The sequence below is a fragment of the Palaemon carinicauda genome, chromosome 38, assembly GCF_036898095.1.
Source record: "Palaemon carinicauda isolate YSFRI2023 chromosome 38, ASM3689809v2, whole genome shotgun sequence".
In the NCBI taxonomy this organism is placed as follows: domain Eukaryota; kingdom Metazoa; phylum Arthropoda; class Malacostraca; order Decapoda; family Palaemonidae; genus Palaemon; species Palaemon carinicauda.
The window spans coordinates 22,114,429-22,139,500 of NC_090762.1; the positions used below are offsets into that span (position 1 = coordinate 22,114,429).

Consider the following 25,072-nt stretch of genomic DNA (forward strand, 5'->3'; position numbering starts at 1 on the left):
GGAAACCTTTCAGTTTTTTTCCTTTAACAAATAATATGTTTTAACGATATATATAATTGGGCTCATCTCTCAGGTTCTAAGTCAAGAGAGAGAGAGAGAGAGATAGAGACGGAGGGAGAAAGAGGAGGATAAACGTTTCGTTCAAGCGGGTAACGTTGTTCTCGTTTTTTGCTCTTCTCCCTAGTCGATATAGGGGAAGAAGGTAAAACGTTTCTAGAGTTTTATTCTTGTTCCCAGGCTTCATGCGGTGAGAGATTTTAAACGTAGTTTATTTGATCTAGTGTTTAGTCTCTTTTCCAGCCACTGAATTCTTTATCTTTATTTATGTTTTTCTGTTACATTGTAATACTGTTTTCGCAATTACTACCTTTTAATGAAGGATAGGATTGCGTGTTTCAGGTACAAACCACTTAAAGTTTCGAGTTCAGTGAAATAAGTGCAAACAGAAAATCAAAAGTGATAAAGTGATATGCGCAAAGTGTTACAGTGTTGCGTTCGAGGGTTCGTCTGTTCGTGCCAGTTGTTCACCTAGTCCGATACCTCTTACAAGCTCCCAAGCCCAGGGGAGAAGTAATGTCGAAGGACTTATGGGTTCCTCAGGCCTTGATCGACGAACAGACGTTTCCCTCCGTGGTTTCGGGTGTATCTACACACGTTGCCGACGTGATCACCCCACCCACACAAAGACGAGAGAGCCCATTTATTCCTCGTCTGCGGAAGAGGTTTCTCGCAGAAACCATGGACCAAATCTTGCAGCTTTTAAGTGCAAGTTGGTCCCTTCCGCGCAAGTCCAACGGCCTAGGTGTAGCCACTGGGTCAGTTCGGACTCGCTGCAGTACGACAACTGCACACCTCCTAAGAGAGGCTAGGTGGTACCGCAACAGGCAGTAACTCCGTCTGTTGCCGCACCAGCTGTTTTAGACCCTCAGTCACAACGGACAGTAGCTCCGTTTGTTGTTGTCTTTCATAGACCCTAGTGGTCCATGCTGCAGACTATACAGTCTCAGCTTGCTCCTTCATGCAGGAGTATCATGCTGGAAGGTTGACAATGCAGCCTGTTAACCTACAACCCGCCGAGGTTGTGCGCTCAGCAGATACTGCGGCTGCCTGCTCCCACCCTCCACCTGTGAGAGCTCCACCACCGATGCGCAGTCCACCCTGCCAGACGCATGTTCTTGCTGCACCATCTGCTAACATGCGTGAGCTACCGCATCAGCAGTGGGAAGGTTCTGTAGAGCTGCCGGGTTCCAGCACTATGCGGCATTCTCCGCAGCCCATGCAGCATGCTCTGCATACCTTACAGCATGCTCTGCATACCTTACAGCATGCTCTGCATACAGCATGCTCTGCATACCTTACAGCATGCTCTGCTTACCTTACAGCATGTTCTGCATACAGCATACTCTGCATACCTTACAGCATGCTCTGTATACCTTACAGCATGCTCTGCATACCTTACAGCATGCTCTGCATACAGCATGCTCTGCATACAGCATGCTCTGCATACCTTACAGCATGCTCTGCATACCTTACAGCATGCTCTGCATACCTTACAGCATGCTCTGCATACCTTACAGCATGCTCTGCATACAGCATGCTCTGCATACCTTACAGCATGCTCTGCATACCATACCGTATGCTCCTCAACCCACCGCAGCCCCTCCCACGCACCAGCACTCTGCTTTTGTTGTTGCCAGCTCCCACTCTCCGACTGCGGAGAAGGTTGACGATGCACCCGTGGGCCTACACCTCCCACGGTTGTGCGCCCGGCATGGCTTCCTGCTCTCACACTCTTGTTGTGAGAGCTCCTCCACCCATGCACAGTCAACCCGGCCAGATGTATGATGACTCCCACACACAGAGCACTCCGTTGCCGTGCGGGAGCTACCACAAGCTGCCGTGTTTTGACACGGTGTGTCAGCCTCCGCAACACACTGTGGTTACCACCACTCGCCAGCAGCAAACTAGTCAGGCAGGAGTTGAGGCTTCCCCACACAAGTGGTTGCCACTCACAAACTGTCATGCAGTTACATGACGTTGCCTTCTGGTCTGCTACTTATACACCAGTGCTGTATGTCATCACGCTCCTGTTGTGGTTGACAGTTCAGTTTTTGACAGTTCACAGACTGTCAAGCAGTTTCATTACGTTGCCTTCTGGTCTGCTGCTTTTGCACCAGTGAAACCTTCACTGAGAGAACTTAGCTTTTCTCGGATATGGTTCCTGTAGATGAGAAAGTGCTGTTCTCCCTCCTTCTGATATTCCCTTGAGGACTCTGTCATTTGGAGAGGAGCCTTAAGCTGCTTAGCCTCCTATGGACTTTTATTTAAGCATAACATGCTTCCAGGGAGGGTAAATGGTTCCGCTTCAGTCGCTAACCCCGTCTGTTGCCACACCTGCTCCCATAGACCTTGGGCTTGGTTGCAAGACATGCAGTACAAGCTTAGTCCTTGATAGAGGATTTTTTACGGACGCTGAGGTATCCTACTCACGTCCGCCAGTTGAGATGGTTCCTCCACCGGTGCGACCCAGTGTGGGTTGACAGTCGCACGTTGATGTTATGCTACTCTCGGAGGTGGTTGTGGACGTTCAGTGTGTCACTGGGAAGACGTTCAACAACCAGCAGAGGTGTCTTGTTGTGACGCAGTGCGGCAACCTCAGCAACCCGATAAGGGGTTGTCTGTACTACCCAGACAGTCTAGACAGTTTCGGGTTGTCTCTGTTCTTCCTCGCTTCCCCATGGTTGACAGTTCACAGACTGTGCAGCAGTACCATGATCTTGTGTCCGGATTCAGCGAGTCAGACGTTGCCCACTCCGTTGCCGTTTCCTCATCAGTTTCGGATGAGGAACCTTCTGATGAGGACATGGCTGAACAAGAAGATCAATCCCCAGCCCTGCTATCCATCCAGAAGATGCTGAAGAAGGAATACAGCCCTGTCAGGCTGTGGATGAGTCTGGTTAGGACACTGTCATCCGTGGTGCATTTGGTGTCACTTGGAAGACTACACCTCCGTCCTCTTCGGTTTCATCTAGCTCTTCACTGGAAAAGGACAAGACGCTAGAAGCGGTCTCGATCCCGGTTTCCGGAAGATAAGTCTGGTCTAACCTGAGGAAAGGACTTTATCAACCTTTTATAAGGTCTTCCCCTGACTGTTCAGACTCCCAACCACGTTCTCTTCTCAGACGCATTGGACGTAGGCTGGGGTGCGATCTTAGGCGGTAGGGAATGCTCGGGATTATGGAACTCGCGTCAAAGGACAATGCATTTTAACTGCAAGAAGCTTCTGGCAGTAAGTCTGACCTGGAAAAGCTTCAGGTCTCTCCTTCAAGACGAAGTCATGGAGGTCAACACGGACAACTCCCTGCTTTGATGTTCATCTCCTAGCAAGGAGGGACCTACTCTCTGACATGGTGCGAGTTCGCTAGTGACCTCCTCTCCTGTTCAACAGGTCTAGACTTTTCACTAGTAACAAATTTCTTCCAAGGCAACTTGAATGTCTTAGCAGTTTGTCTCAGTAGGAAGGGACAATAATTGCAACATATTGGACCCTCCACAGAGATGTATGCAAGAGACTTTGGGTCACCTGGGGCCATCCAACCATAGATCTCTTCGCAACCTCGATGTCCAAGAGGCTCTCAATACTTTGCTCACCTATCCCGGACCCAGCAGTGGTTCTTTTAGATGCCTTTCTACTAGATTAGTATCATCTAGATCTATATGCATTCCCTCCGTTCTAGATTGTCAACAAGGTACTGCAGAAGTTCGCCTCTCACGATGGGACAAAGTTAACACGCGAGAGAATAACTTACCGAGGTACTTCGATGGCTAGTAGACGTTCCCAGAACTCTTCCCCTAAAGGTGGACCTGCTACATCTGCCTAGCGTAAGAAGGTACTCCAAGGCCTCCACGCTCTTCGTCTCACTGCCTTCAGAGTATCAAAAGACTCTCGAGAACTAGAGGTTTTTCGAAGGAGGCAACCAGAGAGATTGTTAGAGCAAGGAGAACATCCACCCTTAGAGTCTACCAATCGAAGTGGGATATCTTCCTAAACTGGTGCAAGTCAGTATCCGTATCCTCGACCAGTACCTCTGTAACTCAAATAGCTGACTTCCTCTTATATCTGAGAAAAGAGCGATCTCTTTCAGCTCCCACTTTCAAGGGTTACAGAAGCATGTTGGCATCAGTCTTCCGTCACAGAGGCTTAGATCTTTTCAACAATAAAGATCTACAGGACCTCCTTAAGTCTTTTGAGACCACGAAGGAGCGTCGTTTGGTTACACCTGGTTGGAATTTAGACGTGGTTCTAAGATTCCTTATGTTAGACAGGTTCGAACCACTTTAATCAGCCTCCCTGAAAGATCTCACCTTTAAGACTCTTTTCCTGATATGCTTAACCACAGCTAAAAGAGTCAGTGAGATTCATGCCTTCAGCAAGAACATCGGATTCTCATCCGAAACGGCTACATGTTCTACAACTTGGTTTTCTAGCCAAACACGAGCTGCCTTCTCGGCCTTGGCCAATATCGTTCGATACTCCAAACTTATCATATGGTTGGTAATGAACTAGAAAGAGTCTTATGTCCTGTAAGAGCTCTTAAGTTCTTTTTAAAAAACCTTTACGAGGCCCGTCTGAAGCTTTATGGTGTTCAGTTAAGAAACCATCTTTGCCTATGTCAAAGAATGCTTTATCCTATTTTATCAGACTGTTTATACGAGAAGCTCATTCCCATCTGAATGAGGAAGACCAAGCTTTGCTGAAGGTAAGGACACACGAAGTTAGAGCTGTCGCAACTTCCGTGGCCTTTAAACAAAATAGATCTCTGCAAAGTATAATCGACGCAACCTATTGGAAAAGCAAGTCAGTGTTTGCGTCTTTTATCTTAAGAATGTCCAGTCTCTTTACGAGAACTGCTACACTCTGGGACCATTCGTAGCAACGAGTGCAGTAGTGGTGGGGGCTCCACCACTACAATTCCCTAATTCCAGAACCTTTTTAATCTTTCTCTTGAAATATTTCTGGGTTGTCCGGAAGGCTAAGAAGCCTTCCGCATCCTGGTTGATTTGGCGGGTGGTCAAATTCTTTCTTGAGAAGCGCCTAGATTAGAGGTTGTGATGAGGTCCTTTAGTATGGGTTGCAGCCCTTTATACTTCAGCACCTAGGAGTCGTTCAGCATCCTAAGAGGACCGCTAGGCTCAGTAAGGAAGACGTACTTAAAAAAGGCAGAGTAATGGTTCAAGTCGACTTCCTTACCAGGTACTTATTTATTTTATGTTTGTTATTTTGAATAACTAATAAAATGAAATACGGGATACTTAGCTTCTTTGTTAACATGTATGCTGGTCTCCACCCACCACCCTGGGTGTGAATCAGCTACATGATCATCGGGTAAGATTAATATTGAAAAATGTTATTTTCATTAGTAAAATAAATTTTTGAATATACTTACCCGATGATCATGAATTAAAGAACCCGCCCTTCCTCCCCATAGAGAACCAGTGGACCGAGGAGAAAATTGAGTTCTTGTTGACAAGAAGTACTTGAGTACCTGCTCACAGATGGCGCTGTTGAGTACACCCCCACCTGGGTAGCGATCCCTGGCGTATCCCGACCGTAGATTTCTGTCGGGCAACAGAGTTGACAGCTACATGATCATCGGGTAAGTATATTCAAAAATTTATTTTACTAATGAAAATAACATATTAGGTTGATCTTTAGTTATAACATCAAATGAGCTTGTCACTGCTCTAAGTAACTGCAATTTACTGTTTATGATATGTTAACCAAAGGTAGACAGGTTAGTTATTTGTATGAATTTTCCCTGAAGTTCATATTGCTTTTTCACTGGTCAACTCATCTATGTCTTTACCAAAAAAAGTTGAAAATTTCTCGTTCTTCCCTTCAAGGTGACATCTGATGTCTGTTGGTAACTAAGTAAGGCCTGGCCTTACCTATGTGGCCAGTCTCTGACATCTCTTGAATTGGTGATTTGCTCCTACACAAATATACATTCTTGTTCTTTAATAGGCCAATACGAGTATGATATGAGGTTGGCAGGAACTTGGCTTTTAGAATTTATAATGAGGTGCTAGTATTTACTAGCAAGTGGTGGGGGAGCCTCAATCCCTCGCCAGCTCACTGAGACCCCTCTTTGACTTAAGCAGCCATGTCGTACACGTACAATTGGTGTCTCTGTCTTGGCTGCCTAACCCTTCTTCTTCTTTCTCTTTACAGAGTGAAAGTGTGTGTGTTCATGATGGAGAGACCATGCCTTGGACATGCTGTCCCACCCTGGGGTTGCTGGATGAAAGTGAGACACCTTCATGGATAGGAGCCACTTGAATCCCCATTCATGGTGCTCCTCCTGCAGGGGCATGACTGTTTGCACTCTTTCTTTGCAGCGAGTGTAAGGATTGGCCATCAATGGAGCACTGTACTGTAGATGGAATACAGCTAGGAAAAAAAATATATACCAAAAGGAAATTGTTCACTTTCAGGGTCATCCTTAAAGTCCAGAAGTCCATAGGGGCACTTCTTTATCCTTCTAGTACCTGAACTTCTGATCCATCTCCGTCACCCTCTGGGGTGTGACGAAGAAGGATGAAGAGTTTGATGTCCCTTTTGGGTAAGCTACAAGAAAAACGGTAGTAGGTACTTCCAGGAGACCTAACTATTCCAACATTAGTGGAGTTCCTTGTTTACCTTCAGAAGGAAAAGCTTCTTTTGGTCTTGGCGGTAAAAGGCTACCGCTCAGCCTTGACCCTTTCCTTTAGGCTGAAAGGAGTTGTTGGAGTTGTCTCTCCTCATATGAAGTTATGAGCTTACTTGCCTCTAGTTGGAAGTTAGATCTCCTCCTAGGAATGTGGTTTGCGTCTTTCAATCTCTGAAGGGTGCTTATTATGAACAATTATGCCAGGTAACATATCGCCACCTCACTTTGAAGATGGTGTTCCTGCTCGCTTTGGCTTCGGCCAAGAGGGTTAGCGAACTTCATGGTCTATCCTTCTACATTGCCCATTCAAGGGGATGGGGGTAGGTAACACTGCTTTGTCCCTGAGTTTATTGTAAAGACTCAAAATCTGGGAGTAGCTGATCCTAGATTTGGGCCCTTTCAGATTGGTAGTCTTTGTTCTGTAACTGATGATCCAGATCAATTGTTACTTTTCCCAGTAAGTAGTTTGAGGTTTTACCTTAAACGCACTGTAGTAGCTCGACCCTGAGTGTCCACACTCTTTGTCAGCACGGAGAAGGTCAAGAGGAGGGTCACGAAGAACACCATCTCTGCTTGGATTTGCAGGGTCATAGACATTGCATTGAATCCCGACTCTCCTCCTGTTTGTTGACCCAGAGCTCATGATGTTAGAGGCATTGGTATGTCCCTAGCATTTAAAAGAAACTACTCTGTGACGCAGATCTTACAAGTGGGTGTGTGGAAGTGTCAGACGACCTTTACCTCTCACTATCTGCAAGACATGACCCAAAGGAACATGGAGAGGTTCTCCTTTGGTTCTGTGGTGGCTGTACAACAACTGTATTAAAATACCTCTGGCTCCTTGATGAATAAGTAACAGATGATTGAGGGCATAGATTACCCAGGATTAGTCTGGGATGAATGGAAGAATGACTGGCTCATCCTTTCTTTTATCTCCCCATCTCTTGGGGAACAGCAATCATGGTCCTCTGCAAGCTGGCCTCATCTGTCTGCAGGTAATAACTTTTAAAATGCTCCCAAAATTGAAGAATAGAATACAAAATGCATTAATAGAGCATATGATATCCTTTGAAATAAGAAAATGAAATAATGATAAACAGTAAAAAATATGATAGAGATAATTGCCGAATCATGAAAAATCTAGGGAAATTTAACTTTTTTAGTTTGATATATGTTGAAATTGACTTATGACGCGTCTCTCAGTCCCTTTCTCTTTCGTAAGTCGACGATTACCCGTATAGAAATAATACTTGTTACATCTCCGTACCCTTCTCGAGGTGGGATTAGGTAAAGTTTAAGGTTGATTATAAGATTCCTATTTGTCTCGGAAAACACTTACCTTGATCAATAACAATGCTAGTATCACTAGCACACAGGTTGTCCAGGCCGCAGACCAATCACATTACTAGTATCACAAGCACACAGGTTGCATAGGCTGCTATCCGTGCGATGCACGAAATTTTAGCGAAGTGTTAGGGTTTCTCCCAGTTATGTGCAAAGCCAATACGGGAAAACCCTGGGTCAAATGCCAAGCCAGTTGGTTTGGACTTCCACCCTTCATTTCTTGAGTCATCTCTAGAAATAGCGAAGGGTTTGTATTTAGTGTTGGAACAAATGACAAATGTGGAAGTAATTTGTATTTTTCCTAACGATACAAACCTGTAGCTATTTATACAAATTGTCCCACCATCACTTGTCTCCCTAGAAAGTCCTGTCTGCAATCGAAAATGAGTCAGACACATTGTTGAGTGAGTGAACAGGGTTTTTGGCTACTCCTGCTAGCCCGTTGCTTACTGGCGGGTCAGCAGTTATACCATACTTAAAAGTCTTTATTGCTAGTCTTCTAGCTTTGCCGAAAGTAAATCCCTATACTGTAAAATAGCTATAGGCTTGTATCGTTAAGAAAAATACAAATTACTTCCAAATTTGTAATTTTTTAACGACTTACATATACTGTACATTTTCAGGATCATGTTCTTCTCCTGCTGAATTTTGCAACAGTTTAGGATCAATTTCCTCAATGGGAGATGGAACACTTCTATCACTTGGTTTGTTGCCTGTGATTTAGGATGTGTTATTCGGTTTTGTCTTATATGGACATAGTGTTTTTTCTTTGTGTTTTTGCTTTGTTTTTTGTGGAACTGAATATTTTGTATTATTTACTGTCTTTACTAACTTTTTGCACGACTGTATATAAAATTATGTCCAGGTTTTTAGTTTTAATACTTTTATCAAGGTATAATTACTTGTGTACCAAAGAAAAAATTTGATTACAGTTTTTTCACTTAGCAGAAATTCTAATTTGAAAATGGTTGAAATTAATGTGATAACTGGTTGCAGTCTGGATTATTTTGCTGTTGAGACCATATAATTTTCATATAAGCAGTATTTTTTTCTTTAACATCCTTTGTTTGCCTCTGCATATCATTGAAATTTATAACCAAAAGAAGGAGTGAGTTGGATGAAATAATCATGGTTTCATGTCAAGAGAAGAGGCCATTATCTCATCTTGTGAAAATGTTTTTCTTAGTTTGGTATGCATTTGTTGTTTTGCATTCTGTTTCCCTTTTTTTCCATTATAGTGCATTTAATCAGTTGTCTTCCTTTTATGATTGTGTTTTTTTTTTTCTTTCTTTACCTCAATTTTTTTAATTGCAAGTGTGTGAGAGTTCTGATGTACCGTATGTGTTACGTCATACATATATTGTGCAGTTTGTTTGCCCTACTACTGTTCTACCTACAGATACAAGTTCAAAATATATATAGATATATCTTAACCACAAACACAACTTGTAAATTATCAAAGATGCAAACATCTGTGTCCTCAAATGTAAATTCAAGTACAAGATTCAATATTGTCTCACAATTTCAAATTTGGCTCAAGCACACTTTGTTGGCCTCTCAAAACTGTCCATACATGCCTTGTTTCTTTTTGTCCAGGTGTGATTGATAATTTTTTTTTAATCAAACTTAAGTGTAAATTTACAAAAAGAGCATAAGACAGAGAGAGAGAGAGAATTTTAATTGATTGATTGATTAATGGTGACCTTCCTTCTAGCATGGTAAATACGAGGTTATCGACTGAATTTTTAAGTTCAAGTGTAAAAAGCATGTCATATAAAATGAAAATAAATAGAAATAAAGTCATTCAAATATATGGTAATCATGAATAAGATACTGAGAAAGAGAATCCTAGCTTTTTAGGCTGTCGTTCACATCTCCAAGTAATGAATATTAGCCTTTTAGCACTACGTAAAACATATGGTAAGCTGTAAAGTGCAGGTACTCAAGTATTTGAACGGATATTATGAAAGAATGAAAAAAAAAATGTAAGGAGCAGCTGTTCACAATAAGTTTCCATTTAAATGATCGAACATTAGAGAGGAAATATGGAAGGTAGCAATTTGTTGTTATATGTGTATTTGTAGTTGGTATTAGCAATCATCATCATCATCATCATCATCTCCTCCTCCTCCTATGCCTAGTGACCAAAGGGCCTTGGTTAAATTTCACCAGTCGTCTCTATCTTGAGCCTTTAATTCGGTACTTCTTCATTCATCATCTACTTCACGCTCCATAGTCCTCAGCCATTTAGTCCTGGGTCTTCCAACTCTTCTAGTCCCTTGTGGAGCCCAGCTGAACATTTGGTGAACTAATCTCTTGGGAAGTGCGAAGAGCATGCCCAAACCATCTCCATCTTCCCCTCATCATGATCTCATCCACATATGGCATTCGAGTAATCTCTTTTATAGTTTCATTTCTAATCCTGTCCTGCTATTTAACTCCAAATATCTTTCTGAGGGCTTTGTTCTCAAATCTATTAAATCTATTGGAGAATTTTTCATTGTCATACCATGGCTCATATCCATACAGTAACACCAATCTCACTAAATTGATGTATAGTATGATTTTTATATGTAATTTCAGGCGATTTGATTTCCAAATTTTACTTAACATACCCATTGTCTAATTTGCTTTTTTCAATCTTTCACTAAACTTTAATTCCAAAGACCCTGTATTGGAGATCGTAGTTCTTAAATACTTGAATGATTCTACCTCATTAATCCTTCCTCCTTCCAATGATATTTCATCTAACATTGCATATTCCATTCTCATCATCTCTGTCTTTCTTCTATTTATCTTGAGCCCAACCTCATGTGAGATTTCATGCATTCTGGTAAGCAAGCATTGCAAATACTGTGGTGTTCTGCTAATAAGGACATCATCATCAGTATACTCTAGGTCTAATTTTTATCACCAATCCAGTCCAAACCTTCTCCTCCATCTCCTACTGTTCTACGCATTACAAAATCCTTGAGGAGAATAAACAACAAAGGTGACAACACATTCCCTTGGAATACTCTGCTGTTCACAGGAAATTTATTTGATACGACTCCATTAACATTAATTTTGCACTTGCTATGCTCATAAACAGACTTAATCAAATCCACATATTTATGAGGAATTCCATAATAATGAAGGACTCTCCACAAAATTGGCTGGTGCACACTATCAGAGTTTTTATAGTCCACAAATGCCATCAAAAGTGGATTTCTATATTGTATGCATACAATTTTTTATTTTGTCAAATTTTGTAGAAGGGAAAATTTGCATATTTTTAGTAGTATGATAGCTGTAAAGTTAGATCTGCAATGAAAAAAATAGGAAAATAACTAGTTGTTGAGTGTTGATTGTAATCAAATGCAATAAAAAGAAAATACTGTAGATATAAAAGTAATGGTAAACGATTATCATAAAAAAATAACATATTGTATTACAAGCATGTGAATATTACTTAGTTAAGATAAAAATATCATTTTATTTTCAATGATTTATCAGTAGGAGGTTTGAACACAATAGGATTTAATGTATTGATTCATTACAAGACTTTTCAAAGTGCTTTCTTTGGTACATACGTTTGTAGACAAAGGATTTTCCTTGTTGGGACTTTGGGGAGAGTGGAAGGAAGGATGTCATTTAGCTGAATAAAGAGAACGATTTTGTAAGTGTCATATCCAGCAAAAATAGATAAACTCACATAATGTACATGTATATTACTTACACTATTTATTTTTGTTTTCAGACTTCAGAAAGTGTTGTAATTTCATCTAAGCTTGAAATTGCCTTGTGTTTAGGGATTGTTTCAAGCTTCAAGAATGGAGGAGTGTGCATCACCATGGACAGGTATTTATCTTAATTTATAGTGTACTCTATATATGGCTTTTGGCCATACTACCATACTGAAGCCAGAAACGGATTTTAGTTCACTAACTGAGCTTGTTGAAATTGAGCAACTATAGTCAATTTATTTTTGCTAGGCAAATTTGCAGACTCACAGGGGTGCCCTTTTAGCTCGGAAAAGTTTCCTTATAGCTGATTGGTTGGAAGTATTTTTGTCCAAATACTATCATTGTTTTCAAATAATTACCAAGTAATGTGAATCAAAACATATTTAGTAACCTAAATTTCTCCGTCAGATATATAGATTTTGTAAATAGATAATGGTGGCAAATGAATATATTTTAAAGTATTGTGATGGTAAGTCTATATTTAATAACAACACCCACCGAAGTCAACGACAGGAGCTTGTTTTCGAATGCACGCTGCATAATTTCGTAACTTTTCACATATTTTATCACAAATTGGGATAAATTACATTAAGCATAAGAAAAACATATTATTATAAACTTTATTTGAATACCAGAATGTGCTAAAAATGTGGAATTAATAAAACTCGGTATTGGTGAAAATAGCGGTTAGGTAAACGGGTCCTGGGTAAAACGAGCATTCTACTGTCAAACACTGAAGAAGGGGTGGAAGGGAGAATGAGGGTTATTGCGATTGTAACTCGGCGGTGAAATTATGAATTTCTTATATTCTGATTTTTATGCAATTTATGAAACATTACAGTATCCTCGAACTGAAAATATTGCTATTGATTATACAGTATCTAAACCTTTTCAAAATAACAAACCCTTTCTACACAGACTTACATCATAGACCTATGATGTAAGTCAGTATAAAGAAGGATAAGAGAGAGACGTCAGCTGAGATGTTGGAACATACACGTGCTTGAGTGTGTGTACATCACTGATTAATTAAGCATGTGTATAAGCTACATATTTTACACAGTACACAGTACACTAGGAAAAATATAGCAAATCCTTTCTATACGGACTTGCATCATAGGCCTATGATAGTCTGTATATAAAGAGGTTGTTATTTTCTTTTGTAAAGGTTTAGATTTTATTAATAGCAATTTGTTCTATAACTGGAATACAAACCTACGCTATTTATTAGGAGTATTACTTTCGACGAAGCTGAAGGGACGAGCCATTAAAATGTAGTGAGGATTAACTACCCACTCTGCTGATTAGGGGGGGTAGTGGGGGATAGCTTGCTACCTTTCTCACTCACACACCTGTGATTTAACCCACTTTTGCTTTTGGCTCGAACGGTGAATGGTCGTTGCCGTTCTTCATCTTCACAAAGTTATTTTTGGACTGCCATTAATGCTTATTGTTTGTGCTTTCTCTTTAATAGTGTGTGTTTGTGTTGACATCTGGCAACCTTGCATACCTGCCCTGGACTTGAAGGCCTTCCCTGTGGTACCTTCATGTCGGCTGTGGACATCGATCGTCACACCCTTTGTCCCGCATGCAGAGGTCAACGGTGTGATAGCGAAAATAAGTGAAGTGAGTGTTGGGAGTGGTCTGCCTCCCAGTGGGAAAGGTTTGGGCGCCGGCGGAGGAAGAAGTCAAAGTGGGATATTTCTCCTTTGAAGGTTTCTTCGAAGGAGAAAAACCCAAGGCTTCTTCTTCCACTTCCTGACCTTACTCCAAAGCTCCTGCTCGTTTGGGCTCTTCCGAGAGACCGTCGAGTAGTAGTGTAGGCCCTTTAATTGATGGTCAAGTCCAGTCCTCCAGAGATGGTGTTGCTTCCCCTCATGAAGTCGTTGGTTCTTCTGGGTCCGCTCTGCAAGGGCTCCTTGCTGCAGCTCATCATCTGTGGTGCTAGTGTGCAGCCTTCATCAACTTTGGAGGTGGATCCTCTGTTGTATGTCGTCGTAGTGGTGTCTGAGGCGTCTTCTGCTGCTGCTGCCGAGACCCCTGCCCCTTTAGACTCTTCAGCTATTGGTGCCAACTGCGTTTCCCCCGTTCCTGATCATCCTTCGAGGGGGAAGCAGTCTTTTTATCTGTCTCCTGCAAGTGTTTCTCCTCGGAGGAGGAGTTCACTCATAGAGACTCCTCTGCGGAGGACTGCTACTTACAAAGATCAGCTTGCTGATCCACCGGGCCCCAGAGGGTGTCAACGATCTCGCAGAGCTTGCCCTCTGCTTCGCCTTAGAGGTGTCCCTTCACCATTGGTGAGAAGGTGCCTCTTCGGCTCTTCCGCCTCGTCTTCACAGCCTTCCTCCGTAGAGGAGCCTTCTCTTCCTTCGTCTTCTAGCCCTCAAACTTCGCCCTCTCCTGGACGTTCTCCTGATGATGCTGCTGCTAGTCCTCGGACTTCGGCCTTGGATTCTTCTGGGGATCGTGTGCGATCCCCTTCAGAGGATGTTCGCCCTTCCAAAAGGCACTTCCATGTTCCTGTCCATCCAACACGTCAATCTTTTGCTTCTTGCCGACCTCCTGACCTGCCTTCTCTGTTCCTGACTCCTGTTCCACACATGCCTGTTCACAAGTGTCCAAACGACACTCGCCCTCGCAAACGCGCCACTCTACGCAGCATTCTAGACCTTCTCCAGCGCGCCAGTGCGTATCAGTGCACCAACGCTCACCAACAAATGTCAAATTTTCCCTTCTCCCCTGCTACTTGCAAAGGATTAAAAGATGTCGATGAAGAAGTCCGATGAATATGATTTACATACGAGTAACTCTTACCATTTTTCACCCTATGAGAGAGAGTGGTGGTACGAGGACCTTCCCTTCACGTGTGAGTGATAGAGTTGTTCCATAGTGGGGAAATAACATTGGTGCATACAACACTAGGAATTTGTGTGGGTACTCTATAGGGGTATTTTTCCACCTTTTATCTGTGTTCAGTCTTGTGTCGAGAGGAGTGAGGATCAAGTGTCGTCCCACAGTGGAAAGAAACGTTGGTTTTCACATCTCTCGTACAAGCTGAACATACTCACTGCTGGTCGGGACGGAAGGGTGCCACCCTTCTTCCCCTTCCTGGACGATCTCTCTCTCTTCATACCCATGCGCACCTGTACGCATAAGATTTTCTTGTGAGGATGATTTTCCATGTGCATAAGTACTTTATTGCTCACAATCTTCAGAGGATAGCCCTATGCGTGCAGGTTTGTCTCGTCAGCCTTATACGTCTTCACACTTAAGGTCTCATACACACAAGGTCTCCTCTGCATGTACATTCTCCTTAATGTGCATGATCACCCTTAAGGCTAGAGACATTAAAGCTTCTTGCCCTAGCCTCCACACGTGTAAAGTCCCTGTGTGCAAGGTACTCGAGCAAGAATTCCCCACGGTTAAGGTCTCCACATGTAGAGCTCCTGCAGATAGAAAATTCTTGCTTAAAGTAGCTCCATCATGAGCTAGGTTTCTATGTGCTAGAGATCCATGCACAGAAACTTCATACCTTAAGACATCACGCGCTGGATCCCTATACCCTGGAACCCTACATACTAGATTTCCATATACTGAATCCCCACGAGCCAGAACCCTATGTAGTGGATCTCCTTGTGCTAAATCCCCATGTACGGGATCCGTACTCACTAGGTCGCCACACGTGGAATCTCCATACATTAGAACCCTACGCGCTGGAGCCCCACGGACTACAACCCTACATGCTAAATCTCCACAAACCAGAACCCTACTCTCTGGATTCCCACGCACTGAGCCCACAAGTGCTTGTTACCCCTGTAATAGGCCATCTCACACAGGAATATTCATCAGTGAAAACCTCCTATAGTTACTCTGCATGACAGGACTCAAAGCCCGGGGAGAATTAGAAGTCAACTCCTATGCATTGTACGCCAAGGTACTCTTGGAGTGTCTTGGAAATCGACACCAAATGGCATTCCAAAATTTCAGTTGAGAGATGTCTGTCTCTCCAATCCAATCTCCCACGGAACATACCAGCAACGTATTTGCAGTACAGTACTATATTAGGGAGGGGACCCATACTACGTTCTCGCCTTGTACACAAGGCGAGGGGTTTTAAAGTTTACGTATCTGGAATGTTTCCTTCCCCAAGAAAATGTTTTTAATAAGTGATTCTTGTATTCACTGTGCTTATCTGATTGTATACTGTTGGAAATCTTGCCCCTTTTCTTCAGTGACTTTCAGGAACAGAACGTCTGGCAACTGCTTTGTTCTAGCATTTCTAATATAGGATGCCTGTGGAAGAAGAACTTAAAATAATCTTCATTGCTTGTATGAGCTATGAAATTGTCCATTTTTGAGTGCCAAGGTTTCATCGTACTTTTTCAATATTAAACTTACCCGATAATCATGTAGCTGTCAACTCCGTTGCCCGACAGAATTCTACGGAAGGGATACGCCAGCGATCGCTATACAAGAGGGGGGTGTACTTCACAAGCGCCACCTGTGGCCAGGTACTGCAGTACTTCTTGTTGACACCACTTCAATTTTTCCTCTGTCGTGCTTCCGGCAAGACGTTCATGGATACGCTTATAATTTTGGAGTCTTGTTCACGGTTTTTGGTGAAGTATTGCTCTAAGATTTCAGCTTTCGCTATTCAGGAAGTTTTATTATTAGCTTAGCTAACTTTTGGAATTAATTTGATTAATTATGGTGACGAAGAGAGTATGAACTCTCTTTCACCTTTAAATGGCCGACCCTTCCCTTAGACGGAAGTGTTGGTGTCTAAGAGAGTATAGACTCTCTTTCTTAATTTTGCTTAACAAAAGTTATAGATTTATTTTATATCTCTCCGCCTTTTATAGGCCTCTTCGATTAACTTCCTTTTATTATAAACTTATTAAAATTAATTTTTATATTTGTTTATATTCGACCTTTCCTAATAGTAGGCAGTCTTTTCTTGGTACCGAAGTTAATTAACATTGAGCCCGTCATTTCGGTTTTACCTGTTAACATATTATGCTATTTTAATGTTTTTGAAAGAATTTCTTTGATAGTCTCGTACTGTTTTCAAAGTTGAACTAACGTTTTGTTTTGTCTCTGCAGTTGTTGACGTTCAGAACGTTCAACTTGCGCTCTATCGTTACGATAGAGAGAGAATTTTCACGGTGTCACGTTGCAGTAAGAGTAACCGTGTCTAGCGTTTTGTTCATTCTTTCTTAACTTAATGGTTTTAATTCTAATAAAGGAACTTTTCATTTTGGGAAATATTTCAGTTTTTTCCTTTAACAATAATATGTTTTAACGATATATATGATTGGGCTCTTCTCTCAGGTTCTAAGTCAAGAGAGAGAGAGAGAGAGAGAGAGAGAGAGAGATAGAGACGGAGGGAGAAAGAGGAGGATAAACGTTTCGTTCAAGCGAGTAACGTTGTTATCGTTTTTGCTCTTCTCCCTAGTCTCTTTAGGGGAAGAAGGTAAACGTTTCTAGAGTTTTTTCTTGTTCTCAAGCTTTATGCGGTGAGAGATTTTAAACGTAGTTTATTTGATCTAGTGTTTAGTCTCTTTCCAGCCACTGAATTATTTATCTTTCATTAGATTTTTCTGTTACATTGTAATTCTGTTTTCGCAATTACTAACTTTTGAGAAAGGATAGAATTGCGTGTTTCAGGTACAAACCACTTAAAGTTTCGAGTTCAGTGAAATAAGTGCAAACAGAAAATCAAAAGTGATAAGTGATTAGCGCAAAGTGTGTCAGTGTTGTGCGTGAGGGTACTTCTGTGCGTGCCAGTCGTCCTCCCAGTCCGGGACCTCTTGCAAGCTCCCAAGCCCAGGGGAGAAGCAATGTCGAAGGGCAAAAGGGTTCGGCAGGCCTTGATCGGCGCACAGAAGTATCCTCGGTGGTTGCGGGCGTGTCTTACAGAGACCGTCACTCCCACCCGCAGACGATTGAGCCCTTATTTTGCTCGTCTGCAGAAGAAATTTCGGGGAGAAAACGCTGGTCCCAGGTCTCAAGACCTCTTAAACGTAAAGTCCAGACCTATGCCAGACGTACGAAGTTAGAGTTCAACAACCCGGCTGCAGTCATTGGGTTAGCTCTGACTCTCCTCAGTCATCAGGTGACTGCACACCTCCTAAGAGAGTTAAGGCTTTGCCTCAACAGACTTTATCGTCTGTTGATCCCAAGACGACTTTGCTGCAGTCCATGCAGTCGCAGCTTGCGGTCTTAATGCGTGAGTTTCAGGCTGAGAAGGTTACACCTCCTCCTGCGAACGCTCCGCCTCTCCGCAGTCCAGTCTGCCAGGCGTACGAAGTTGAGGTTCCTCAGGCTACCTTACCGCGTTCTGAGTTGCCAGTTACCAGCGTTGTGCAGCAACCTTAACCTTCCTTAAGGCAACCTCAGCAATGGGAGCAGGAGTCTTATGCCTTACTTCCTCCGCTTCCGCTTGCGGTTCCACCAGCGAGGCAACAATCTCTTGAGGTACGACAACCTCTTCCATCAATGAGGCAGCCACCTCAGCACTCGCTGCAGCGACCTCAACAACTCTCGCAGCTCACACCTCAGGAACCTTAACTCGTTCCTCAGGAACCTGCTACTGCGCATCCGCAACCCTTACAGCAAGCGCAACTCTTGAGGCAGCAACCTCATGCTATGAGTCAGCCACCTCAACGCATGCATCTGCCATTTTTTCCTCAACTTGAGCTTCTTCCCATTCAACTTGGGAATAACAAATGACAATAATAACACCTCATTACTTTCATAACTTGCATTTGTAATCATATACATGTATGCCTACACAAACATTATGATAATGGAAGTTATTTGTATTACTTATATAAAAATATATATGTATTCCTTGCAATATATTTTTAACAAATCGCAAAATATGGCAAAAATATCTTCTAAACAAAAATGAATCATGAGTTATGAATGTAAGGTAATATTATGTTGATATTAAACCCCATGCAAGCATGCATGAAGTAATGCAGTGTTGCCAACAGGGCGAGTTTCCCTTTCCTGAGGTGAAGTAGATTATAGTACATTTAGTGTAGCTTAATTCTACGATTATCATGCCGGCTATCAAATTCATCAACAATACAGTCTAAATCAATTCCCTCGGCACGTGCACTTTCAATGGACGGTAATGCGATATTACTCACTCTAGCACTGGTCATGGAATTTCTGAGAAATGTTACACGCCATGCAACACGCTCTGCTTACCTTACAGCATGCTCTACATACAGCATGCTCTGCATACAGCATGCTCTGCATACAGCATGCTCTGCATACAGCATGCTCTGCATACCTTACCGCATGCTTCTCAGTCACATATCTTTGGTTGTTGCCAACTCACTAGACTGTCAAGCAGTTTCATAACGTTGCCTTCTAGTCTGCTGCTTTTGCACCAGTGAAACCCTCACTGAGAGAACTTAGCTTTTCTCGGATATGGTCCCTGTAGATGAGAAAGTGCTTTTCTCCCTCCTTCTGATATTCCCTTGAGGACTCTGTCATTTGGAGAGGAGCCTTTAGCTGCGTAGCCTCCTATGGACTTTTATTTAAGCATAACATGCTCCCAGGGAAGGTAATGGTTCCACTTCAGTCGCTAACCCCGTCTGTTACCACACCTGCTCTCATAGACCTTGAGCTTTGTTGCAAGACATGCAGTCCAAGCTTAGTCCTTGTTAGAGGATTTTTTTTGGTTACGGAGTCAGTGTGTCACTGGGAAGACGTTCAACAACCAGCAGAAGTGACTTGTTGTGACGCAGTGCGGCAACCTCAGCAACCCGATAAGGAGTTGTCTGTACGACCCAGACAGTCTAGACAGCTTCGGGTTGTCACTGTACTTCCTCGCTTCCCCATGGTTGACAGTTCACAGACTGTGCAGCAGTACCATGATCTTGTGTCCGGCTCCGTCAGACGACTGGCTTTTAAGAGCTCCCACAAGTCGTCGCTGTCTGGAGATTCTCAGATGGACTATGGATCTGACCAAGGAACTGGGCCTCCTGGTCAATTTTGAGGAGTCTCAGCTCGTCCCATCCCAGACCATTGTCTCCCTGGGTATGGATCTTCAGAGTCGAGCTTTTCGGGCTTTTCCGTCGGCCCCAAGGATCTTCCAAGCCCTAGAATGCATCCAGAGCATGCTGAGAAGGAACCGATGCTCAGTCAGGTAGTGGATGAGTCTAACAGGGACACTTTCATCGCTGGCCCTGTTCATCGTGTTAGGGAGACTCCACCTCCCCCCCTTCAGTATCATCTAGCTGCTCACTGGATAAAGGACATGACGCTAGAGACGGTCTCAGTTCCTGTTTCCGAAGAGAGGAGGTCTTCTCTCGCGTGGTGTAAGAACAGCTTTCTTCTCAAGGAAGTCTATCTTTGGCTGTTCAGAAACCCGACCGCCTTCTCCTCTCGGACGCATCAGACACGGGCTGGGGTGCGACTTTGGACGGACAGGAATGCTCGGGAACATGGAATCAGGAACAAAGGACACTTCACATCAATTGCAAGGAGTTGTTGGCGGTTCTTCTGGCCTTGATAAACTTCAAGTCCCTCCAGCTTAACAAAGTGGTGGAGGTGGACTCTGACAACACCACAGCCCTGGCTTACATCTTCAAGCAGGGAGGGACTCTTTCGTGAAGTTGTTCTAGATCGCAAGGGACCTCCTCATCTGGTCTAAAGATCGAAAGCTCACGCTGGTAACGAGGTTCATTCAGGGCGGTATGAATGTCATGGCAGATCACCTCAGCCGGAAGGGTCAGGTCATCCCCACAGAATGGACCCTTCACAAGAATGTTTGCAGCAGACTTTGGGCCCTGTGGGGTCAGCCAACCATAGATCTGTTCGCTACCTCGATAACCTAGAGACTCCTGTTGTATTGTTCTCCGATTCCAGACCCAGCAGCAGTTCACGTGGATGCTTTTCTGCTGGATTGGTTCCATCTCGACCTGTATGCATTCCCGCCGTTCAAGATTGTCAACAGGGTACTTCAGAAGTTCTCCTCTCGCAAAGGGACACGGCTGACGTTGGTTGGCTCCGCTCTGGCCCGCGAGAGAATGGTTCTTAGAGGTACTGCAATGGCTGGTCGACATTCCCAGGACTCTTCCTCTAGGAGTGAACCTTCTACGTCTACCTCACGTAAAGAAGGTACACCCAAACCTCCACGCTCTTCGTCTGACTGCCTTCAGACTTTCGAAAGACTCTCAAGAGCTAGGGGCTTTTCGAAGGAGGCAGCCAGAGCGATTGCCAAAGCAAGGAGAACATCCACTCTCAGAATCTATCAGTCTCAAGGGGAAGTCTTCCGTAGCTGGTACAAGACCAATGCAGTTTCCTCAACCAGTACCACTGTAACCCAGATTGCTGACTTCCTGTTATATCTAAGGAAAGTAAGATCCCTTTCAGCTCCTACGATCAAGGGTTACAGAAGTATGTTGGCAGCGGTTTTCCGCCACAGAGGCTTGGATCTTTCCACCAACAAAGATCTACAGGACCTCCCTAGGTCTTTTGAGACCTCAAAGGAACGTCGGTTGTCCACTCCAGGCTGGAATCTAGACGTGGTCCTAAGGTTCCTTATGTCATCAAGATTTGAACCTCTCCAATCAGCCTCTTTTTAGGACCTCACATTAAAAACTCTTTTCCTCGTGTGCTTGACAACAGCTAAAAGAGTAAGTGAGATCCACACCTTCAGCAGGATCATTGTTTTCACATCTGAAACGGCTACATGTTCCTTGCAGCTCGGTTTTTGCTAAACGAGCTTCCTTCACGTCCTTGGCCTAAGTCGTTCGAGATCCCAAGCCTGTCCAACTTGGTGCGGAATGAACTGGAGAGAGTACTTTGCCCAGTTAGAGCTCTTAGGTACTATCTAAAAAGGTCTTAACCTTTACGAGGACAATCAGAAGCCTTATGGTGTGCTATCAAGAAACCTTCTTTTCCAAGTTCTAAGAACTCAGTTTCTTACTATTCAGGCTTCTGATTAGAGAAGCACATTCTCATCTGAAGGAAGAAGACCTTGCTTTGCTGAAGGTAAGGACACATGAAGTGAGAGCTGTGGCTACTTCAGTGGCCTTCAAACAGAGCCATTCTCTGCAGAGTGTTATGGATGCAACCTATTGGAGAAGCAATTCAGTGTTCGCATCATTCTATCTCAAAGATGTCCAGTCTCTTTACGAGTACTGCTACACCCTGGGACCATTCGTAGCAACGAATGCAGTAGTAGGCGAGGGCTCAGCCACTACATTCCCATAATCCCATAACCTTTTAACCTTTCTCTTGAATACTTTTTATGGGTTGTACGGTCGGCTAAGAAGCCTTCCACATCCTTGTTGATTTGGCGGGTGGTCAATTCTTTCTTGAGAAGCGCCGAGGTTAAAGGTTGTGATGAGGTCCTTTAGTATGGGTTGCAGCCCTTGATACTTCAGCACCTTAGAGTTGTTCAGCCTCCTAAGAGGAACGCTGCGCTCAGTAAGGAAGACGAACTTATTTAAGGCAGAGTAATGGCTCAAGTCGACTTCCTTACCAGGTACTTGTAATTTCATTGTTATTTTGAATAACTGATAATATGAAATACGGGATACTTAGCTTCTTGATATACATGTACACTGGTTTTCACCCACCTCCCTGGGTGTGAATCAGCTACATGATTATCGGGTAAGTTTAATATTGAAAAATGTTATTTTCATTAGTAAAATAAATTTTTGAATATACTTACCCGATAATCATGATTTAATTGACCCACCCTTCCTCCCCATAGAACCAGTGGACCGAGGAAAAATTGAAGTGGTGTCAACAAGAAGTACTGCAGTACCTGGCCACAGGTGGCGCTTGTGAAGTACACCCCCCTCTTGTATAGCGATCGCTGGCGTATCCCTTCCGTAGAATTCTGTCGGGCAACGGAGTTGACAGCTACATGATTATCGGGTAAGTATATTCAAAAATTTATTTTACTAATGAAAATAACATTTTTCACATTGTTTTTTCTTGTCGCATGAATGCTACGATGATATTCTCTTCCACCAAAACAAGACTCTTGCGCTTGCTCTCCACAATCATCAATTCCCCATGCGATAGGCTGTGTGCCGCAGTGGGGAACCATACGATCTTTAGCAGTGGTTGGGTATCATGTGGTTGGGAACCAGATGCTTGTGAACCACACAATTAGGAACAACATGACCTTGAGCCACATGATCAGGAACCACACAGATGGAACCAGAAGATTTGAACTTACGAAGGTAGCTAGTTCACCTCCTCCTGTTGTCTGTTTTAACCCAGCTCTCATACTGCCCCTAAGAGGCATGTGTCTCTTGGAAGGAAAGACTATGGGATATTTTTTAATCTTAGGGATAAATGTCAATAAACTGAGTTTCCCAAGAGGCAATGTGAACATTAGGTGAGTATAGAAATAGATATTATTAGAAATAAGTTTTTTATTATTTCTATGTTCAACTATTTTATATTTTTTTTGTAATTTGGACTGTACTTGAATGGAATATATTCTGTACACTTTGTTTCACACTGACATCATAATGATTATAATGACCATGTAGGGTGCTTTCATCAGGATATAACAGGATTTCTTTATTCTATCCACATTAACCTTGGAATTGAAAGACTACAGTATTCCAATTGACCCTGTAAGATATGTTAATCGGAATATGATAGGATGTTTTATTTCTTCTCGATTAACCCAGGAATTTGAAGGACTATCCTAACTGGCGCAACAAGATCTTTTCTGCTGATCGATGTGAGTACCAAAACACAATGAGCATTAACTTCACAAATCTATCCAGGCTTCTGATGGACACCCCCAGAGCCACTACTTTACGATCACAGATAATTGAAAAGTAAGTAGAATTTGTGTATCTAGTAGGTTCGTTCCGTTCTCTTATTTTGTGTGCTTTCTGGTGAATTCCTTCTGCTCCATATCTTATGTGTCTAAACACATTAGTTTCTGAGATAGAAGACTTTTATTTTTCTTGAATACTGTACCCTATTTAGTAAATGATTTAGGGTTTCACTTAAATCAAAGTTGACCCATTTTTATTCTTATTTTATGATAATATTTTCTATTGATATTTTGGACCTTAATTTCAAGATGTTGTTGTACTTTTACTGTAATGAGAAATATTTGAAAAGTCTCAGCAAAATTTAAAGTCAAAGCCTTGTTGGAATCTGGATTGACTGTATTTACAGAAAAGTATAGTACTGCATATTAGGAAATTACATTAAGATAAGTCTTATGATAGGTCGGTCACAACCAAACCGCATATCAAGTCGACCATTATCTGTGGTTTTCATGTAGAAATTTGAGTATACATATTAAAATTCCAGAACTGTGCCATCCTTCAAGAAGGGCCTCCCACAGGAGGTTGTAACAAAAGGAAAGCACATCTTGAAGCGGCTGAATAAGATCCAACAGCGTTCAGTTCTCAAAACACTCATGGCAGAAGACTACAGCCTTCTTATGGGATTCCCTGGCACTGGTAAGGAAAATGAGTCAAAATATTTTTGTTTACAAAATACAGTACTACATTTTCCTTTTTACCTAATGTTTCATAAGAGGTGAAAGATGTTATAAGTGTATTGATGCTATTAGAAAAATAGTTAGGTAGTACCCTAGCTTAAGTCAGTGTTTTTAGTTTACCTTCTCAGTTGTACAAAGTTGTTACTATAGGGGTCTCCATGCAAAAAGTTAGCCTGTTGTACAGTACTAAAGTTTCTTTGCATAGTCCTTATGTTCCTAGTTGTATTATTTTCTCTCATTTATTTGTATTAATTCATTCTCAGTCTCATTATATAAGACATAAAATTTCTTTGATAATACAGTACAGTAATGCCTCACAGCATGAAATTAATTGGCTCCGTAGTGGCTTTTGTAACGTGATATTTTTTGTCTTGTGAGTCGCCTTTTCATGTCAATAGCCTAATTCGTTCCAGGCCCTACAAAAACACAACATTAAATGATTACAAAAAGGATACCCTCCACTGTACAGTACTCAACGAATTGCTAAAGTTATTTGGATCATTCAATAATAACTTAACCATTGGTTACCTTTAAAAGAAATGTATACAGTAATTAGAGCAAACAATAAAAGCACATTAACAAAAATGTGGAACTTTACCTGTGGAGTGAGGGCATGTCTGAGAGCGAAGTGGCGAGGCGGTAGAGGAGGATGACAGTACAGTACAATAATTATGAAAGTGAAATAAAAGACACTTAGGTCAATGCGTACGATACCCCTGCCGAAGCAAAAAGTAATAGGAACGCCAGTGCGTAGATGCATGATTGGTTACAGTACAGTAGAT

At 42.5% G+C, this 25,072-nt stretch overlaps 1 protein-coding gene across 1 annotated transcript in view; it reads left to right on the top strand.

Moving 5' to 3' along the window:
* LOC137630453 (DNA replication ATP-dependent helicase/nuclease DNA2-like) overlaps window positions 1-25,072 on the top strand; it is a 93,219-nt gene that overhangs the window by 33,644 nt on the left and 34,503 nt on the right. Inside the window, exons 7-9 of the mRNA XM_068361931.1 lie at window positions 11,794-11,894; window positions 23,458-23,610; window positions 24,098-24,249. Of these exons, the coding sequence (XP_068218032.1) occupies window positions 11,794-11,894; window positions 23,458-23,610; window positions 24,098-24,249 (406 nt within the window). The remainder of the gene's footprint in view (window positions 1-11,793; window positions 11,895-23,457; window positions 23,611-24,097; window positions 24,250-25,072) is intronic.